General features: G+C 41.8%; 1 protein-coding gene across 4 annotated transcripts in view; it reads left to right on the top strand.

Moving 5' to 3' along the window:
* arhgef10la (Rho guanine nucleotide exchange factor (GEF) 10-like a) overlaps nt 1-16,839 on the top strand; it is a 177,042-nt gene that overhangs the window by 23,657 nt on the left and 136,546 nt on the right. For 2 of the 4 annotated variants that reach the window (XM_084061414.1, XM_084061413.1), the window contains exons 4-9: nt 3,918-4,087; nt 11,694-11,786; nt 12,798-12,928; nt 14,148-14,243; nt 14,803-14,911; nt 15,976-16,079. In XM_084061414.1, coding sequence (XP_083917540.1) covers nt 3,918-4,087; nt 11,694-11,786; nt 12,798-12,928; nt 14,148-14,243; nt 14,803-14,911; nt 15,976-16,079 — 703 coding nt within the window. The remainder of the gene's footprint in view (nt 1-3,917; nt 4,088-11,693; nt 11,787-12,797; nt 12,929-14,147; nt 14,244-14,802; nt 14,912-15,975; nt 16,080-16,839) is intronic. The other 2 variants (XM_084061415.1, XM_084061416.1) reach the window with 2 other exon arrangements.

A 16,839-nucleotide genomic window follows, 5' to 3' on the forward strand; every position in this document is an offset into this window, starting at 1 on the left:
CATCAGTCATGTTGGGGGGAGAGCTGTCCCTCAGTGGCAACGTCAACACAAGCCATGTGATGTAGCTGTGTCAACAAGATTTCCCCCTGTGATGTCAGAATGAGCTTTTAATAGCTAGGTCCAGGGATGCTTCCTTTGAATTAGAATTACTGGTGATTATACCAAGCTGGTAATGAGTTGCCAGTTCTCAGGGGCGAGTTGAGAAACTCTTGAGTAACAAGCAGTAGGCGTGAATCTGTTGTTGTACCATCTGCTATCACACGAGGTCCTCTGAATGAGATGTTCGGTGCTGCTTTAGCTACAGTAGTAGCCCCCTCTCCTCCTGCACGGCAGATTGCTCAGTTGAACTCTGGGAGTGTGCTAACAGAACCTAGTGCATCAATTTTTAACCACATGAACCCTATTGTCCATATTCTGGGGCAAACGTGACAGACTCCATTTTCAGTGCAGCGATCTGGTATAGAGGGAAAAGGGTATGGGGCTTAGTATAGACTCCTGGGGGACACCGGTCAACAAAGTATATACGGTATTAGTGGTTAAAGTTCAATACCACTTACGTTCTATTATACTTTTAAACATTTTTTAACATGGCAAAAATAGCTGATCTAAGAAAATAGAAAAGTTTGCAAACTTTAGCTCGCTTCAATTACTTTATTCCGCTCTGAAGAAGAGCAGTGTGTTCGAAACGTCAGTCACTCAGGTGGATGCCAATGCCAATGGTGGATGCAAGTCATTGAAGCGAGCTACAGTGTGCAAACTATTCTATTTTCTTTTATCTTTGTCTCCTTTGAAGTTCAGCACCTGCCTTTTAAATGGTTTCGTGGACGTGCGTGACCTCCTTTGATCCTTGTTGAAAATAGTTGATCTACAAGCTCACAATCACGACATGTTGTGAGCTTGTAGATCAGCTATTTTCATTGTTGATCGAACAACGGGATGCCAGGTTGAAAGTGGTTAATACACAGAGGCAGCCATTTCATAAGTCCTTATTATTCATTAACTAACCCTGCATTGATGCTGCAAAAATAGTTCAGACATATACATATTGTATATGTTGTGGAATTGGCTGCATTTGGCAGCCAAGCTAATGTCTCTTGACAGTAGCTAGTTTCTACACCTCCTTGTAGCTTGTGACAGCTGAAATAAAGTGTCACAGTAGTGTGGCATTACAAATTGAACTTCAACAATTTGCTACATCTGTATGTGTCAGCCGCAGCCCGAGACCTACACTAGCACCATGTAGCTGAGGTCCCTGGTGACACCACAGCATGTAAAGTGGACAACAAAGAGCATGTCATTGCTGTCACAGCAACATGAAAACACCAGTCATCTGGCTCTAAAGAAGACCAGTAAATTGCAGCTTATCCTTCTTGCCGTAGTCCAGTGGTTCTCAAACTTTTTCGTGGCAAGGGCCCCAAATAGACACTTATTAGCCCGCGGACCCCCATTTGAAAAGATAAACCAGGGACCGCCATAATAGAAGATTTTTACGGCTCTAGCAGTGATTTTCAACCATTTTAATTTCAAGGACCCCCAGTTTGACATGCATTAGGCTACGGACCCCCATTTAATGGCATGTATGTCTCTGGGACCCCAATTCATATTGTAAAATCAATGTTAATTTAACTCTGAGAGTGTACAAATGGAACCAAATGGACCCGTTAGGGTCCATTTGGTTCCATTTGTACACTCTCAGAGTTACAGACCCATAAGGGTCCATTTGGTCCCTGTCCATCATTTAGCTGGGGACCCCCTGGAACCCCCTCACGTACCCCTGGGGTTCCCCGGACCCCACTTTGAGAACCAATGCCGTGGTCACAGTTAAAGATGTGTTCTATGATCTGAGCAACAATTTATTAGCCACTTAAACCCTATATTCTTGGTTGACTGGGGTCCCCCAGGGCTATCAGCAATTTTTTTTCGGTAATACCTCTGCACAAATGTCTTCAACGAAAATATAAGATCTGCAAGCTCACAATGCGTAGAGCTTATAGAGCTCAGTCCATCAGTCCAATCAGTCCAGTCAATAAATCAGTCAGTCATCTATTTTTAAAAGACGGTAACTTAAAAAAAAGAAAATACACACATAAGCACCATATTCTGAATATCAGGGACAACCGTAAGGGTCTTATTTGGTTTCATTTGTGTACTCTCTGAGATGCAGACGCACGACTGTCCATTTGGTTCCTAACTATCAATCATTTAGTCTCTAATGGATTATGGATTATCTGTTTATAACACTGTATAATTATTGTTATAAACACATCTATATTTATAATGCTATAAACACATTATAAAGCATTTTATAATTACTTCTTAGGTCAAGTATCATAATAATGTTTAATTGCTGGCCACTCTGACATTTTTGAAAGGTGTATTGTAGTGTATTATAATTCTCATAGTTGTATTACATTATAATACTTTGGTAACGCATGATCACTGTTGTAATAATAATAATAATATCAAAAATGTATATAGCGCTTTTCTGAGTACCCAAAGACGCTTTACATGGGGAGCATGAGAAAACAACAAATACAAACAATTTTATTAGGGGAATAAAATCAATAACAACAGTGAAATGAAGAATAAAGGGCGGGGGGGGGGGGGGGGGTGGAGTTAGCTGGGGAAAGCGATATTGAAGAGGTGAGTTTTGAGGGCGGTTTTGAAGGTTTGGAGGGTTGGGTTTTGGGGAGTGTATTCCACAGGGTTGGGGCAGCAAAAGCAAAAGCTCTGTCGCCCCAATGCCTTATATTGTGATTATAAGTCACTAGAAGTGGTCACTGGGTGCTATAAGTGAACTAATGACTTTCCTGGAGGTGTAGGCAGCAACATTGTGTGTTGTTCTTTAATAGATTAAATGCTATTGTTTCACTTTTCTTAAAGCACCCGATTACCACTCAAGGCAGCTACATGCTCCAAATTAATCCATCCACCCACCAAACTGGGTGGGTGGATTACTACAAAATGACGTCACTGAGCAGCAGTGATAAGCGGTGAGGTGGTCACCTCGGCCCACGTAGCTGTTTTTACTCTCCACCCACCCACCCCTCCAATGGGGGAGGAGGGGTCAACCCTAACCAAACATCAAAGGAGTATGATGATGTCAATAAAGAACTTTAGATGGATAAGTGAATTCGGTGGGTGGATGGATTCATTTGGAGCATGTAGCTGCCTTTAGAATTATAACCAGAATCACAATTGATTGACAAAATTAAAAGCTCAACTTTAAAGTGCAGGACCACATATAGCACAATGTGGGCTCAACAGCATTCAACGCTCATCATCATAATCACACTATAATGCATCTATGATATTCTAATACACTGTGATCCTAGCCAAAAGAAAAGGTTGGTAAGTGACCAAAATATAACTATACCTATAAGTATTAAAATGTTGTTTTTTATTATATAATTATACAGTATAAGCCGATTATAATGAATATTTAATAAGCAGATTTGAATAAAGTATGTTATATGTTTTTTATTATTAAAAAAGGTATGGTTGTGAGTCTGAAAATGAGTCTTGTGTCAGAACGCTGTACAGATTGGACCCAAAAGCAGGCACACTGAAGCAGAATGAGAGTAAACACATGGAAAAACAACCACAGGGAAAAACAAGAGTGAAGGGAACAAGACTTGAATCATGGTCAAAGGGGCAAGCAGGCATGTGATAGCTTAATTTCCCACCCTAAATTCCAGGGAAGTTGAATTTTAGGTTTTCCTACTGCAGTATATGGCTCCTGTCAGACTTTAAGTGATTTGTAGGAGTTGTGGGTGTGAATACTTCCCCCTTGCTCAAGCATGCAACACACACTCTCAGTATCCACCCTTTCCACTCACAAAAAAAATCACTTTTAATGAGGCACTGATACAGCCTGCGCTGTATCAGTTTTAACTTTGCCGTTGTTTGGTCACCAGGGTCTCAGAGCCAGTAACAACAGCAGTGGAAGGAGTTGAGCTTGGCACCTCAACCTCACCCTCTATAGGAGACAAGTTTCCTTCTGGGGCCCCTGCAACCGCTGCGGAGAAGAGAGAGGATTCTGAGGAGTGCAGCAGAGATGCAGCCCAGGAGAACCATTCCTCTGAAGGTACACAGCTGAACGTTACAGTATGATTGGTACATGCATATTGTAAGAGCTCATATGTCTCTATTTCAGTCCCAAACTGATGTAACATACTCTTGAAACTCTCAAAACTGATGAAACATACTCTTGCCGTGGTACCATGACTTATTAACCACTTAATCTGAGCAGCAAGGGGAAAAAAATCACACCCAGTGTGAAGTGAGCGGTGTGGTCATCACAGTGATGGAAGCTCACTTAAAAAAAACGTTTTTTTAAAAAAAAAGTGCATAGTCCTATTTATAGGTTATTCATTTCATCATGTGTCTCGCTAGCCAATCACAGTGCTGAATAGAGTCAGCCAATAGAGTCAGACAATCACAGTACAGCTAGGGGTGTACTAATGTTGAGGGGTGTGCTATTATGAGCCAATCACAGTACAGCGAAGGGTGTACTAATGAGGTTTCCCAACCCCACTTATAGGAGCGGCTACACCGCTCAAAAAAGAGTACAGATCAGACACCGATCAATTAAGTAAGTATAGAGGGTTTAGTAAGCCTTGCCGAGCCTTGTGGCCCATAGGGCAGAAGCCTATGTCCTGTTTCTGTAGCGTGAGGCAGCTTGATGTGCAATGACGCCAGTATGCCACAGGGATTTACCCCCAATCCAACCCTTGATGCTGAGTGCCAAGCAGGGAGGCATTGGTCTTTGGAATGACCCGGCTGGGGAATCGAACCCCAACCTCCCAATCACGGGGCGGACACTAACCACATGGCCACTGAGCTGGTATAGATGGTATAGAGGGTTTAAAGGGTTTAAATAATTACTTTTTTTCTATCTATTAGTCACCCCATGGAGACTTGAATTCAAGGATATTTTCTTATTTTTGTCGCATTCCTAAGCCAATAGTTTGATGACCAGCGGACCGGTAGGCAGTGGTTCCGGTAGGAGATACAAAGGAGACTCTTTGTGTCTCCTACCGGAACCGCTGCTGGTCATCAAATTATTGGCTTAGGAATGCGACCAAAAAAATAATAATCCATGAATTCAAGTCTCCATGGGGTGACTAATCGATAGAAAAAAAGTCATTTTGGGGTGAACTATCCCTTTAAGTGGTTAAAACATATACATGGAGTTCCAGGAGAAATCCGCTGGTCGGAGAGTTCAATAAATGAATAGTCACACAGATATTTGATCTACAGTACAGCTTGTATTTGCTTGGCGAGGCTAGTTTATTTGAGCTTCATCAAAAGTGGCAAGAAAACCTTATTAGACTCTTATTGTCATTATCTTATAGCACTTCAATGATTCCTGTGAAGAAAAAGGCAGCATATTCCATGAATATGAGGACACACAGGCGCACACGCTAACATGTATGTGCGTCTATGAAAATGCGCACACAGACAGGCTCAGACACACACACAGGTGCATGTGCAACTGCACAAATATACACAAGGATATACACACTCCCATATACGCACACCCTACATGCTCACAAGCTCCACCATGATTTGATTTCCACATGGACATGACATGAATCCAATTAATTCAGGATGAGGATCAATAGAGGACTATTTCCATGAAGGAAAATTGCTTTTAGATTTCGACTCAGTCAGCAAAGGCGTCGTTATTTGACGGTGGCTCAGTAAACAGACTTGCAAAGGAATTCTGCTGTGCTGCGTGATATTTCCCCATGTCCTACTTCTCTACACATAGGCCTAGGTTGTTACGGTGAAAGCAGTGTGTGTATTGTTTAAATTATTATTAAATTATTACAAATGGCAAATCTTATTACTGCAGCAAAAGGAAAAGGGAACCCACATCAATGTTGAGGACTCAGTAGTGCCGACCACAAGGAAAGATGCAGTAGTTGAGGAAAAAGGCTCTGAAGACAGGTTGAAATGTTGTCTTGTGATAATGAATACCACACTTTGCATTGAGGCTTTGAGTGTGTGACTGCTTTTCTTCTAAATATATGTATATATCTTTTTTACTGTACCTTCTACTGCTACTGCTGCTGCTTATACTTCAGCTACTGTGAATGCACACATGTCTGTTCTTATGGATTCTCTCCTTTTAGTGAGTTCCAGACGCTTCCATTCATAGACAGATTGTTACTGTCGGGCAGAAACCTTGTATCTCCATAGTTTCAACTTTTAATGTTTTTTTTCCTTTATTAAATGAATGCCCTACTTCCTCATACAAAAGTGTCGCGCAAAAGTAGCTGATCACCAAGCTCACAACACGTCATGATGCGACGTGTTGAGAGCTTGTAGATTGTTGAAACATTTTGAAAGTGAAAGTACTTAAGTCTGGGCTTTATAAATATTTAACCAATGAAAAGTATTAAGCAGCAGCTATTGCTTTTATGAAAAAATGCTTGTGAAGTTGGTAAACACAAGCTGCTGTAGTGACAAGTCACAAAATATGTGGTATTTTAAAGGTAGTAAGTGATATTTTTGGGTCAAAACCAAGTTTTGTGTTAAGGTTAAACCACTATGTTCCGATAACGCAATCATTGCTATAGACCAATTATTTGTTTACCAACATTGAGACTGGACGCACAGGTGATTGTTTAATGCAATCAACTCCCAACATATTGTTTCGGGGTGCGCTGGTTTCAGTTCATTCAACCTCCTCTTGTGTGTTGGTTAGTGAGGCGCGTCCTAGCGAGACATGACAGAATGGGTTTCATTTGGTGCAGGCCTGCGCGCGCATACTGGTTCTTATCAGTATGACGTCGTCTGTTAAGGGGTCTATAGATTGTTTGTTAAGTTACATGTTAATAAGCAGAACATTCATGGTGGGTTGCAAAATGTCAAACAATCAGGAGAGAGCATCCATTTATCAGCTTCAATTATTTTTCCAGTTCCAATTGTCTGCTCATTTCTTTGTGTCATCACTTCCTGTATGAGTTCTCTCTCCTGATTGGATGAAATTGGTATCCCGACCTGAAAATGCATTTCCTGTTTATGAAAAGCTGGAGAGACGGGGAGTTACTGAACAAACAGTCTTTAGCAATGACTACAATCAGAACAGAGTTATTTAACACTTATTTTACTCTTTTTTAATGTTAGACCTTATTCTGGATTGATTGATTGAATACTTTATTAGGCAGAAATGTAAACAGCACATTAAAGCTAAAAGGATAACACAAAAAAGTCCTGGGGACTTGTTTCCATCGTGGTCCTATGTATTCAATTAATCAACATGGCATACAAAATTAACAAAATAATACATGTCATCAACAAATACAAACACTGTTGTAGCCTACTGGGTTTTTGGATGGCAATAGTAATTTGTCTCTCCATCTGTCTGTCCCTCCAACTCTCTGTTCCCAAACAAGATGCAGTATCTTGAAAACTACTGCCTAGATTGCCATTGAATTAGCTGTCCACCTTCATGCTCCCCGGATGGATTGTTAACTGTTAAACTCGCCGACTAACACTTGTTGGCTACAAGTTCTTGAAATAAGTAGTTATAATCTCTCTTTAGCCTTAAGTGATGTGCTATAGGTCACATACATTCACATACACACCAGTGTCATCAAACGGGTGATGACTTGGAACAGGTTTGACCATACAGCAACATTTGACCTGAAGGGACGACCGCGACGTTGCATGTTGCTGGGCGGGGGACATGATGATCTACGATCATGGAGGTGATTGATTGAGGTTAGGTTAAGACTTTGACAGGGGCTAGTTTGGAATTGCAGCCTCCTGAAGGTGTTTTTTTTAGGGCAGTTTTGAAAGTGAGTAGGATTTTACACTCCTTTTCTCCTTTTGGTAGGGCATTCCACATTTTTGTTGCATAGCATCAGAACGAGTTCATTCCCTTGTTTGTGCCAAAAGGTTGTGCTTGTTTGACATGATCAGTGGAGCTGCCTCTGGTGTTGTGATTGTGGACTTCATTTACATTTTTGAAATATTTTGACAGGTACATGGGTATCGCAATGTTGTGGTGTATGGTCCCCATTCTCATCACGTCAAATGTTGCACTATATGGTCAAATGTCCCAAGCCGTCACCACTGTAGTACTTGAGAGTGAGAATGTGTAGTCTAGGATGGCAGTGTCGGTCACTTAGTAAAGGCCTTTGCAGACAGAGCTTGTTGTTGAATTTTTCACGCTTGCTGCACGATTAAAACACATCGAATTTGGTGTGCAATACTGAGCGTATTCCCCCCCAAAAATCTCTCACTTTCCCGGGAAAATAACAACAATCACAGGTCCCCCCATTATATATGTTTTAATTGTATGGCACATACTGTACATACACTGAATAATGTCTGTCACTTTTCCTGGCATGGCTTATACAGGACAGCCTGGAAATTATGCTTATACAGGACAGCCTGGAAATGATGGCCTCACAAATGACCTGAACATTTATGGAGTGATAGTTTTTTACTGATTTAATGTTTCAAACATTAATGGAAGTTGCAGTGTGGGATGTGACCTACTCCCCGATCTCCCGCAGTCCACTCAGGTCCAATAAACCCCCAACGAGAGCACCTGAGCTGGCAAATATAGCATTTGAGCATTGGGTTTCTCTCTGAGGTTCCAAATTATGATGCAGTATAAGCTTATACCAAGTTGGGAGACGTCACTCTCCAGGAAAATATTCCAGCGATCCCGAATATCTTGTGCAGCCCACATGCAGTTTTAATATGCCAGAGGAGGCAGATGCCATTATGTAATCGAGATCTAAAAGATTGTCAATGCTCTTGTTTAAATATGTGATGGGGATCTATATTTTAAATATCTTATGTTGTTGTATCTTTGTATTCGCGATGTTATTGTCATACTGTAGAGGAGCATATGGGTGCTCAGAAAGAAACACAATGAGCTGTCGGAAGCTATTTTTATCATGTGTTTGATATGGCATTGGTCAAGTATCATGTAAATGAACTGATTTCCTATCAGTGGAAAAAAAACAAATGCGAAAAGACACAAATTGAAATGGGGTCAATTAAAAAATAAACAAACTCAGCGCCGCAACCACTTGCAGGCCGACAAATTAGGAGCAGGTGTGCATGAGGTCATAGAGAACCATGTGTTTGTTTTCAAAATGATATCTTCCGGACCCTGTCTGCAAAGGCCTTTAGTCTGTCGCTCAGACATCAGTTGGTTAGTAGGTCAATGAGAAACACAGTCATATATATTGCATAATTCGCAGGCCGAGGATGGCAATAATTGAAAGTGAGAGAGAGAGAACACCAACGTGCTGAACGTGACGACGTACTCTGTTCACCCATGACGTGTGCTTATGCGTGCATGCGCACCGGACACAGAAAGAGAGAGACACAGAGATACTGTGCACCTATAATATGTGTGTCTGTGCACCTACCACCTGCACGTTAGAGAGATCCCAGTCACGCATGATTGTCGCCAACACAACAGTGTGATGCAGCAACAATAACAGTGGCAAGATTTGCGCTCCACTGAGCACATATTTCTAGTTAGTTAGCCTTGATTGAGGCTCGGCCACTATTGCTGAGTTGCATAATCTACATAACAATACATAACATATTGTTATGTTTTGCGTTTTATTATTGTTGACCCTCAGAGACATTAAAGATGTATTCTACGCTACTACTGCTAATAATACTAGATTACTACTTCTATTACTACTACTGCTGCTATATTACTACCAATATATTATTATAGAATATATTACATGGTATTATAGAATACTGCTATTTTAATATTATTGACACCACTACCATGACTACAGTGAGGTGTATTCAGGTAGACCCATGGAGGATAGACTCCAGGGTGGTTTTGGTCCCCTGCCCTTTACCCTCAGACTCGGGTGCCCTCTTGGCTGGTGTTTATAATAATATGATAATTTGTTTTCACATAATAGGCTAATAATTTAAATTCACAGAAAGATGCACCGCAACTACACCCCGCCCTTGACTTTCTTGACGTGTCATGTATGAAGCCCTACATTCTTAATAAGGCCTCTGTGTGTGTGTGTGTGTGTGTGTGTGTGTGTGTGTGTGTGTGTGTGTGTGTGTGTGTGACTGTGTGTGTGTGTGTGTGTGTGTGTGTGTGGGGCGAATACTGTGTAATTTATTTTCCTCCCAGTGTGATGCTTATAATAAGCATGTAACTAAAATCATATTTGTACTGTATCTCATAAATAAAATATACGCAGCATAACAGGATTACACTAACATGGATACAGAAGGACATTTTTAATACTGTACAGTATTGGGACTGAACAACTGAACACAAGCTGACTGAATCACTTTCATGAAAAACATGGCAAAGCTGCTTTCTTCATGTAATAATGTGTTTAGAACATCAGGGTGAGAATGGATGTACATGTGTGGGTGGAGCTCATTGCTAGCCTCCATGCTTGTATTATATTGAAGTGTTTATATACTATAAGCCTGCAGCCCTCAGTTGTTTTATTCAGATAACCATTTTGTTACCACTGGGCCAAGTGTTCATGAATCGTTATGAATTATGGAGTATTTTCTGTTATAACAAGCATCCACAGCCTTTCATACCTCTGAAGTGGCCATTTTGCATTCGGATTAGATTTTGTGATATTAATTGCACAATATGCTTGCATCAACAACACCACACACAATGTTCTGCCAATGATTTTCTGGTGGCACACGGCCAATTGCTGAGACTTTGAAATAAAGGCTGTGCATTGTCATTTCCCTCCGTATAAGTGTTGTGCTATTGTGAGGAACTTCTGATGCAGGCTGTATTTTTAAGAGGGCCTAGTCCGTTTATGTGCTGATATGCTGATAATTTGGGAGATAGTTCAAATCCAGTGGTTCCCTTTCTTACTCTAAATACAGGGGAATGTAGAAAAGACAGAGTGATGGGGAGAAAGAGAGAGAGATATTAACAACATTTGTGAAGGTAATCCTCTTTTGTAGAGGAAGATTTGCTCTTTGTTCATTTCATGGATTGTATCCAAGGTTATTTATTAGAAGTTTAGTTGATTGCTGTTGACTAATCCATAGCAGAATACACATCTCCTGTCAGGTTAATTGAAAACCGTGATTGTTGCCAGTCGGTGGGGGGCTTAGAAGAAAGTGTTGCAGACAAATCACAGTTTAAAACCAAATCAATAAAGCTCACTGAGCCAAATTAGGCAGAAACACTCTCAAAGCAGTTAATGACAAATCCTGCAGAGTGTGGAGATAGAACAGGTCAATACCTCAAACAAGGTGGATACAATGATGCGCCGGCTCACGCAAAACCATTACAGCAATATACCTGAGAGCCGACTATCTCCCTGAAGTGGTGGAGAGGAGTAGATTTTTAAACACTATAGTGATGCAGTGAGAATGTAAATGTACGCATGCTGGGTAAAGTTCCAACTAGAGGGTGTACAGTAATATCAAGAATCTTTTTTATCTATTCCGCTTTGCCAAAAGGACTCAGGCTGCCTAGTTTTGACATGTTTTCATTTCTTGTCCTACAGATAGCTACACATACTGTATCAGATAGACAGATAGATAGGTAGACGGACGATTATAATATTTTATACTGACTGGGGGGCGTAGGATTTGAGGGAGATAGTAGTCACTTTGTAGCAAAGGACAGTATCCGTCGTTCTCTAGACTATATTAAAAAGCAATGTGTTTTATTTTATTTTCTCTGCCAGGGATATGCAAGGTGGAGGCTGAGCCCCAGACAGACAGTCCTGACGTGATCTATGATGATGTACCCAGTGAGGACCCACATTCTCCTGAGGAAGGTCAGTGCAGGGTGGGTGGGTGCGGGGACTGTGTATGTGTGTGAAGTGGTTTTCAACCCTTTTCATGTCAAGGTCCATTATTTATTCGGCCATGGACCACCATTTGATGAGATTTAGCCTCTCAGACCCAAGACATACAATATTTTGTTACCTTTGGTTACGATTTTGTCCACAATTCCATGCTGTATTGATGTGGTACCATAGGAGAGACAACAGGCAAACGTTGATCAAAAATTAATCTTATTGTGTAAGACTTCTTGTAAATTAAGTAATGCAGATGTTTAACAATAATTTAACTCTTGACAGAGTAAAATTAAACGGGTCCATTTGGTTTCATTTTACACTCAAGAGTTAAAGATCTATAAGGGTCCATTTGGTTACCAACTCCATCATTTAGCTGGGGACCACCTGGAACCCCCTCAAGGACCACTGGTGGTCCCCGGACCACTGGTTGAGAACCACTGTGTTACTGTAGTTCAAAGAAGAAGCATGGTGCATAGGGGCCTTGTCTGCTCTGGAAACCGCTTACAACACATTTCTCTGTGAGTGGTTGGATCAGCATTAATTGTGCTGATCCATTATCAATCTATCAGAGATAAGAGCCCTTTTTAAAGTCAAATCAATTGGATATTTCACAAGGGCAAAAAGGCCATTTGTGTAACTTATGTGCATTAGTCTGTCATTGATCCGCCATTTGCCAAAGGATCTCAGAGTGATCTCAAACATGGATACTTTTGTATTGGAATTGAACTGAAGGTATTGTTTCATGTTAGATGGATCTTCTACTTAAAGTGAAAGTGTTGCCTGGAAGTGTATGTGCTGCTTATGTTCGTGCTTGTGTGTCTTGTTGAGGTGCCCTTAAGCAAGTTGCTGAATCGATACCTGCTCACTTTGTATTTTGTTCAACAATTAGAGTATCAGCTACAGCTACTAAATGTGCGTGCCTGCATTCGTGTACCGGTACATGCGTGCATGTGTGTAATGTGTATACTGTATATCCGTGTGTTTTAGTAGATATGATCTATGAAGATGTTCAGCGAGATGTTGGCAATTTGGACGCAGACAACGGCTGGAGTTCCAGTGAATTTGAGAGCTATGATGACCAGTCTGATACAGAGAGCAAACAACCAACACGCAGCAAGGTGTGTGGGCATGCATGTGTGCATGTTTGTGTGTGAATGCATGTATGTGTATGGGGTGGGTACACGTCAGTGCTCGTGTCTTTCTGAAAAATATAAAAGAGCCGTCTAGGCTATACACTGTCTTTGCAAGTAAACAACAAGCATTTCTTGTTGAAAATTCCTCAGAAACTCTCTTCTTTGCTCGGCCAGAGACACTGTTATTCAGCTATGTGGCGTGACTGCGGTGTCTTGATCCTCCACATGATGGCACTGTGCTCACATTCACATCATGTCACTATTTGACACCTGCAGGCTGCAGCCTTCGCTGTGCATGTCATTGTAGGCACAGGGACAGTTTAAAATAGTCACGGTAATAAGAATAAGAATATAATATTTTTGCTGAGTTGAGTGATTATGAATGCACAGATTCCCAACACCTATACCTTTACATATTTTTACATATTGACGGTGTGTGGTTATGAATATCACTCCATTGAATCTTAAAATATCCTGATTTAAATCAATGTTTTGAGAATGGGAGGGAGAGGGGAAAAGTGCTTGTTGTAGCAGGACTGAAATGAGATAGGCATTGCAGAGGTGTAATTACAGGGAGATACTGTATGAAAATCTCTCTCGGCTCTCCTGAATGCGTGTCCCAAGCCAATGAACACAAAAGGAATATTTTGAGTACACTTTGTTGAGCGTAAAAGGAAGAAACTTTTAATTATAACGCCAATGCTTTTAAGCCAACACAGCCTTCATGAGAAACACCTTGACTTTATAATTAAGGCTGCTTCATTAATTGTTCACGGAGTGTGGCTGAATTTTGCGTTTCAGTCGGTTCACTACTTAACTCCTTAGCACCTTGGGAGAGCTGATTTTTTTTCTTTTTTGCGACAGATTAGTTTTCCTTCATGTCTATCCCATGCTGCCTGCCTTCCCCTCCTCCACAAATCAGTGGCTATTAGTCTCAGTCAGCCATTAGCCCTTTTGACCAAAGCATTGCTTAAAGCTTTCACTCTTAGAGCATGGTGATTAATCCCTGGTGTTGCTTTGCCTGTTTTGCCTTGATCACTTTTACCCTCCATTTCCCTTGTCTGTCGTCTTCCTCCGCCCTCGGTCTTCCTTCCTTCCTTCCATGCTTCCCCTTTTGGCTTACTTAATGTGACGTGCCCCTCACCCCGCCACGCCACAACCATTCACCCATTCACCCCTCCTCCCCCCCGTACGTCACCTGTAGCTCTCCCCTGAAGTGCGTCGGCTGAGGGAGCGTTGTGCCAGGACCAAACGAGATCTGGCCATGAGGCTGGCCGGCAAGCACAACGGTGACACCAAGGTACCTCACTGGCTGTTAAACAATGGCAGTTCTACCAGTGTTTTCAAATTAGGAAGCCAAAAGCCAGAATATAGGAATAGGAACTGCTATTTTCACTACTACTACTATTTACTGCATGTTCACCGCTCTATTGCTGTCCCTTTCATCAACCCCAAGACAATTATTATGTTTTATTTTTTATTTTTGTCAGACATTCTATGGACGTGTGGTATGAGGACAGGTTTATGGGACACATTAACTACTAAATAGTATTCTGTTTGTTCACTTCCATGAACATCACAGCAAGTTGCTCCCAATTAATGACCTAGTTTCCTTAAGTGGCATCACTTAAAAATACTAGCGCCATGAGTGTATTCTGGGGTGTGTGGAGTCTGGTTGCAGGGTCTCTGTGATGCTCAGGGCGGGGTGGCTTGTGGTCAACTGTATTCTCCCCACATTGAGAAATGCTGCATGTTTCTGAATCACTGTTCCATTATCCGGAGTACCACTGTCGGTTCTTAACTCTTAGGCAAAGCTTCTTCCTTGGGAAATGACAGCCCTCCTCGCTCCTCTCAACCAGGTTCAGCAATTAATGAAGGCAGCCAAGAGTGGAACTAAGGATGGAATTGAGAAGACCAAAATAGCCGTCATGCGCCGGGTCTCCTTCCTCCACAAGAAAGACCAAACGGGTAAGCCTGTGAAAGTTTTGCAAGCATTTTCTTTATTTAACTAACTTATGCCAGCTAGCCCTTGTGCATTGAAGGTCATACTTTATTTAGCGATGCAGATTGTATGAGAAGTCTGAGATGCTTAAAATGTCTTGTGAACTCAATATGAACTCATTCTTTGACTTAGATAGCTGCTTGTGTGTGATGTTTGCCAAACCAAAGTATTGTTTAGGAGCTGATTGAAGATAAAGTCTCCCCATTTGCTTTTTCCAATCCCGCATTACTGGAGGAAAAAACAGCGGGAAAGAATAGCTCTAAATGAATAGATTTTCCCCCCAGAAAAAAACAAAACAATGCAAGAATAAGTTAAGCTGCTTCACCCAGATTAAAGAAAGACGTTGTGGTCAGTTTTTTTTAAAAGAAGAGTTGTGTTGTGGAACTCACGTGATACAATATAGCTCACACCCTTGGAATCCAAGCCCAACAATGGAGTGAGATTAGCATCCACTAATAGTGTTGAGCAGCTCCACAAACCTTCAGATATCAATCCCCTCACGCCTCAAACAAAATCTCAGAGCCATCACGACGAGGTAAAGAGGCCAGTGTTGCTAATTTTAGTGTTGGATCAAGGGGGGCGAGGGGGTGGGCTGGGAAGCATTCTATTCCTTTCACCGAGACCCCTTGTTATCATTCCAAAGTCTTTAATTGGAACGAAGCATGCTTCTGGTATCAGTGTCTTTACGGTTGTGGGTGAAGTGGAGATTTTTATGAGGGTCTTTGTACTCATGCAGAGAAGTGAGTGTGTCAGAGCACGGTTTTGCACACTGTCTGTGTGCTCCCTTTGCTCCTACAGATATAGAGTTTGTTTTGAAAGTTCCTTTTCTTCTCTTAGGGCCTTTCTCTGTCTCTGTCTGTCTCTCTTTCTCTCTCTCTCTCTCTCGCTCGCTCTCTCTCTAGTTTTTTGTTTTGTATAGAAAGAGGTCTCGTCCTATTTTCGAGGTAATAAACCTTCCATGTCACAGTATGTCTACAGCTGCTGTGAGGGGTCTGAATGCTGCTTCTCAATCTCTCTCTCTCCTTTGTAGAGGACCTTGACGATGATGCAGGGTACCTGGACGTGGCTCTATCAGAGTTCAAGCACCCTCCACCACAGCTGTGCCCCATGCCAGAGGGGCTGACCAGCCAACAGGTGCATGATCTGGCTGATTTAGAGTTTGTTGTGCACCGGTATCTCACATCGGTGTCATGCAGCAAAAATAGCAGATCGACAAGCACTGTGTCATGTGCCGAAAATACCAGATCTACAAGCACAGTGTCACACCCCAAAAATAGCAAATCTACAAGCACAGTCTTGCACAATGAAAATAGCAGATTCTGTATACAAGCTCACACCACAATTTGACACATTGTGAGCATGTAGATGTGCTATTTCAGCAAGCGATACCATCATATAATCATCATATCATGGAGAATAAATTAAGCATTTAACACCTGAGGCGTTACCATGTGTTATTAGCACATGGCACACACAAAAAAAACTAAAAACAAGGTGCGAATCAAGTGTGCTCGCCATACTTTTGCTTCATTCCGCAGAGGAACGGTTTTAATCTATTTTCAAACATCTAAAGTAACCAGGAATGGTCTGGTCAAACCAGGTCTGCTAGTTGTCTCCGCCAGGCCGATAGGCATGGCGAGAGAGTATGTTTTACCCTCCGTCCGTCCGTCCGTCCGTCCGTCCGTGTGTCCGTCCTTCTGTCTGCGACCAGCTAATCTCCGCCACCGTTGGCCCGATCGCTGTGAAACTGCGCACACACACTCCCTGGATGCCACAGCAGAACCTCTGCCCCACATTTTTCAGATCAGCCTGTCATAGCGGCACCATGAGGCCGACTTTTGCAAAACACATTTTTTAATGTTACTCCTACAGATTTTCTCCGAATAACACACAA

This window comes from Gymnoscopelus microlampas (genome assembly GCF_963454915.1).
Source record: "Gymnoscopelus microlampas genome assembly, chromosome: 7".
Classification (NCBI taxonomy): Eukaryota; Metazoa; Chordata; class Actinopteri; order Myctophiformes; family Myctophidae; genus Gymnoscopelus; species Gymnoscopelus microlampas.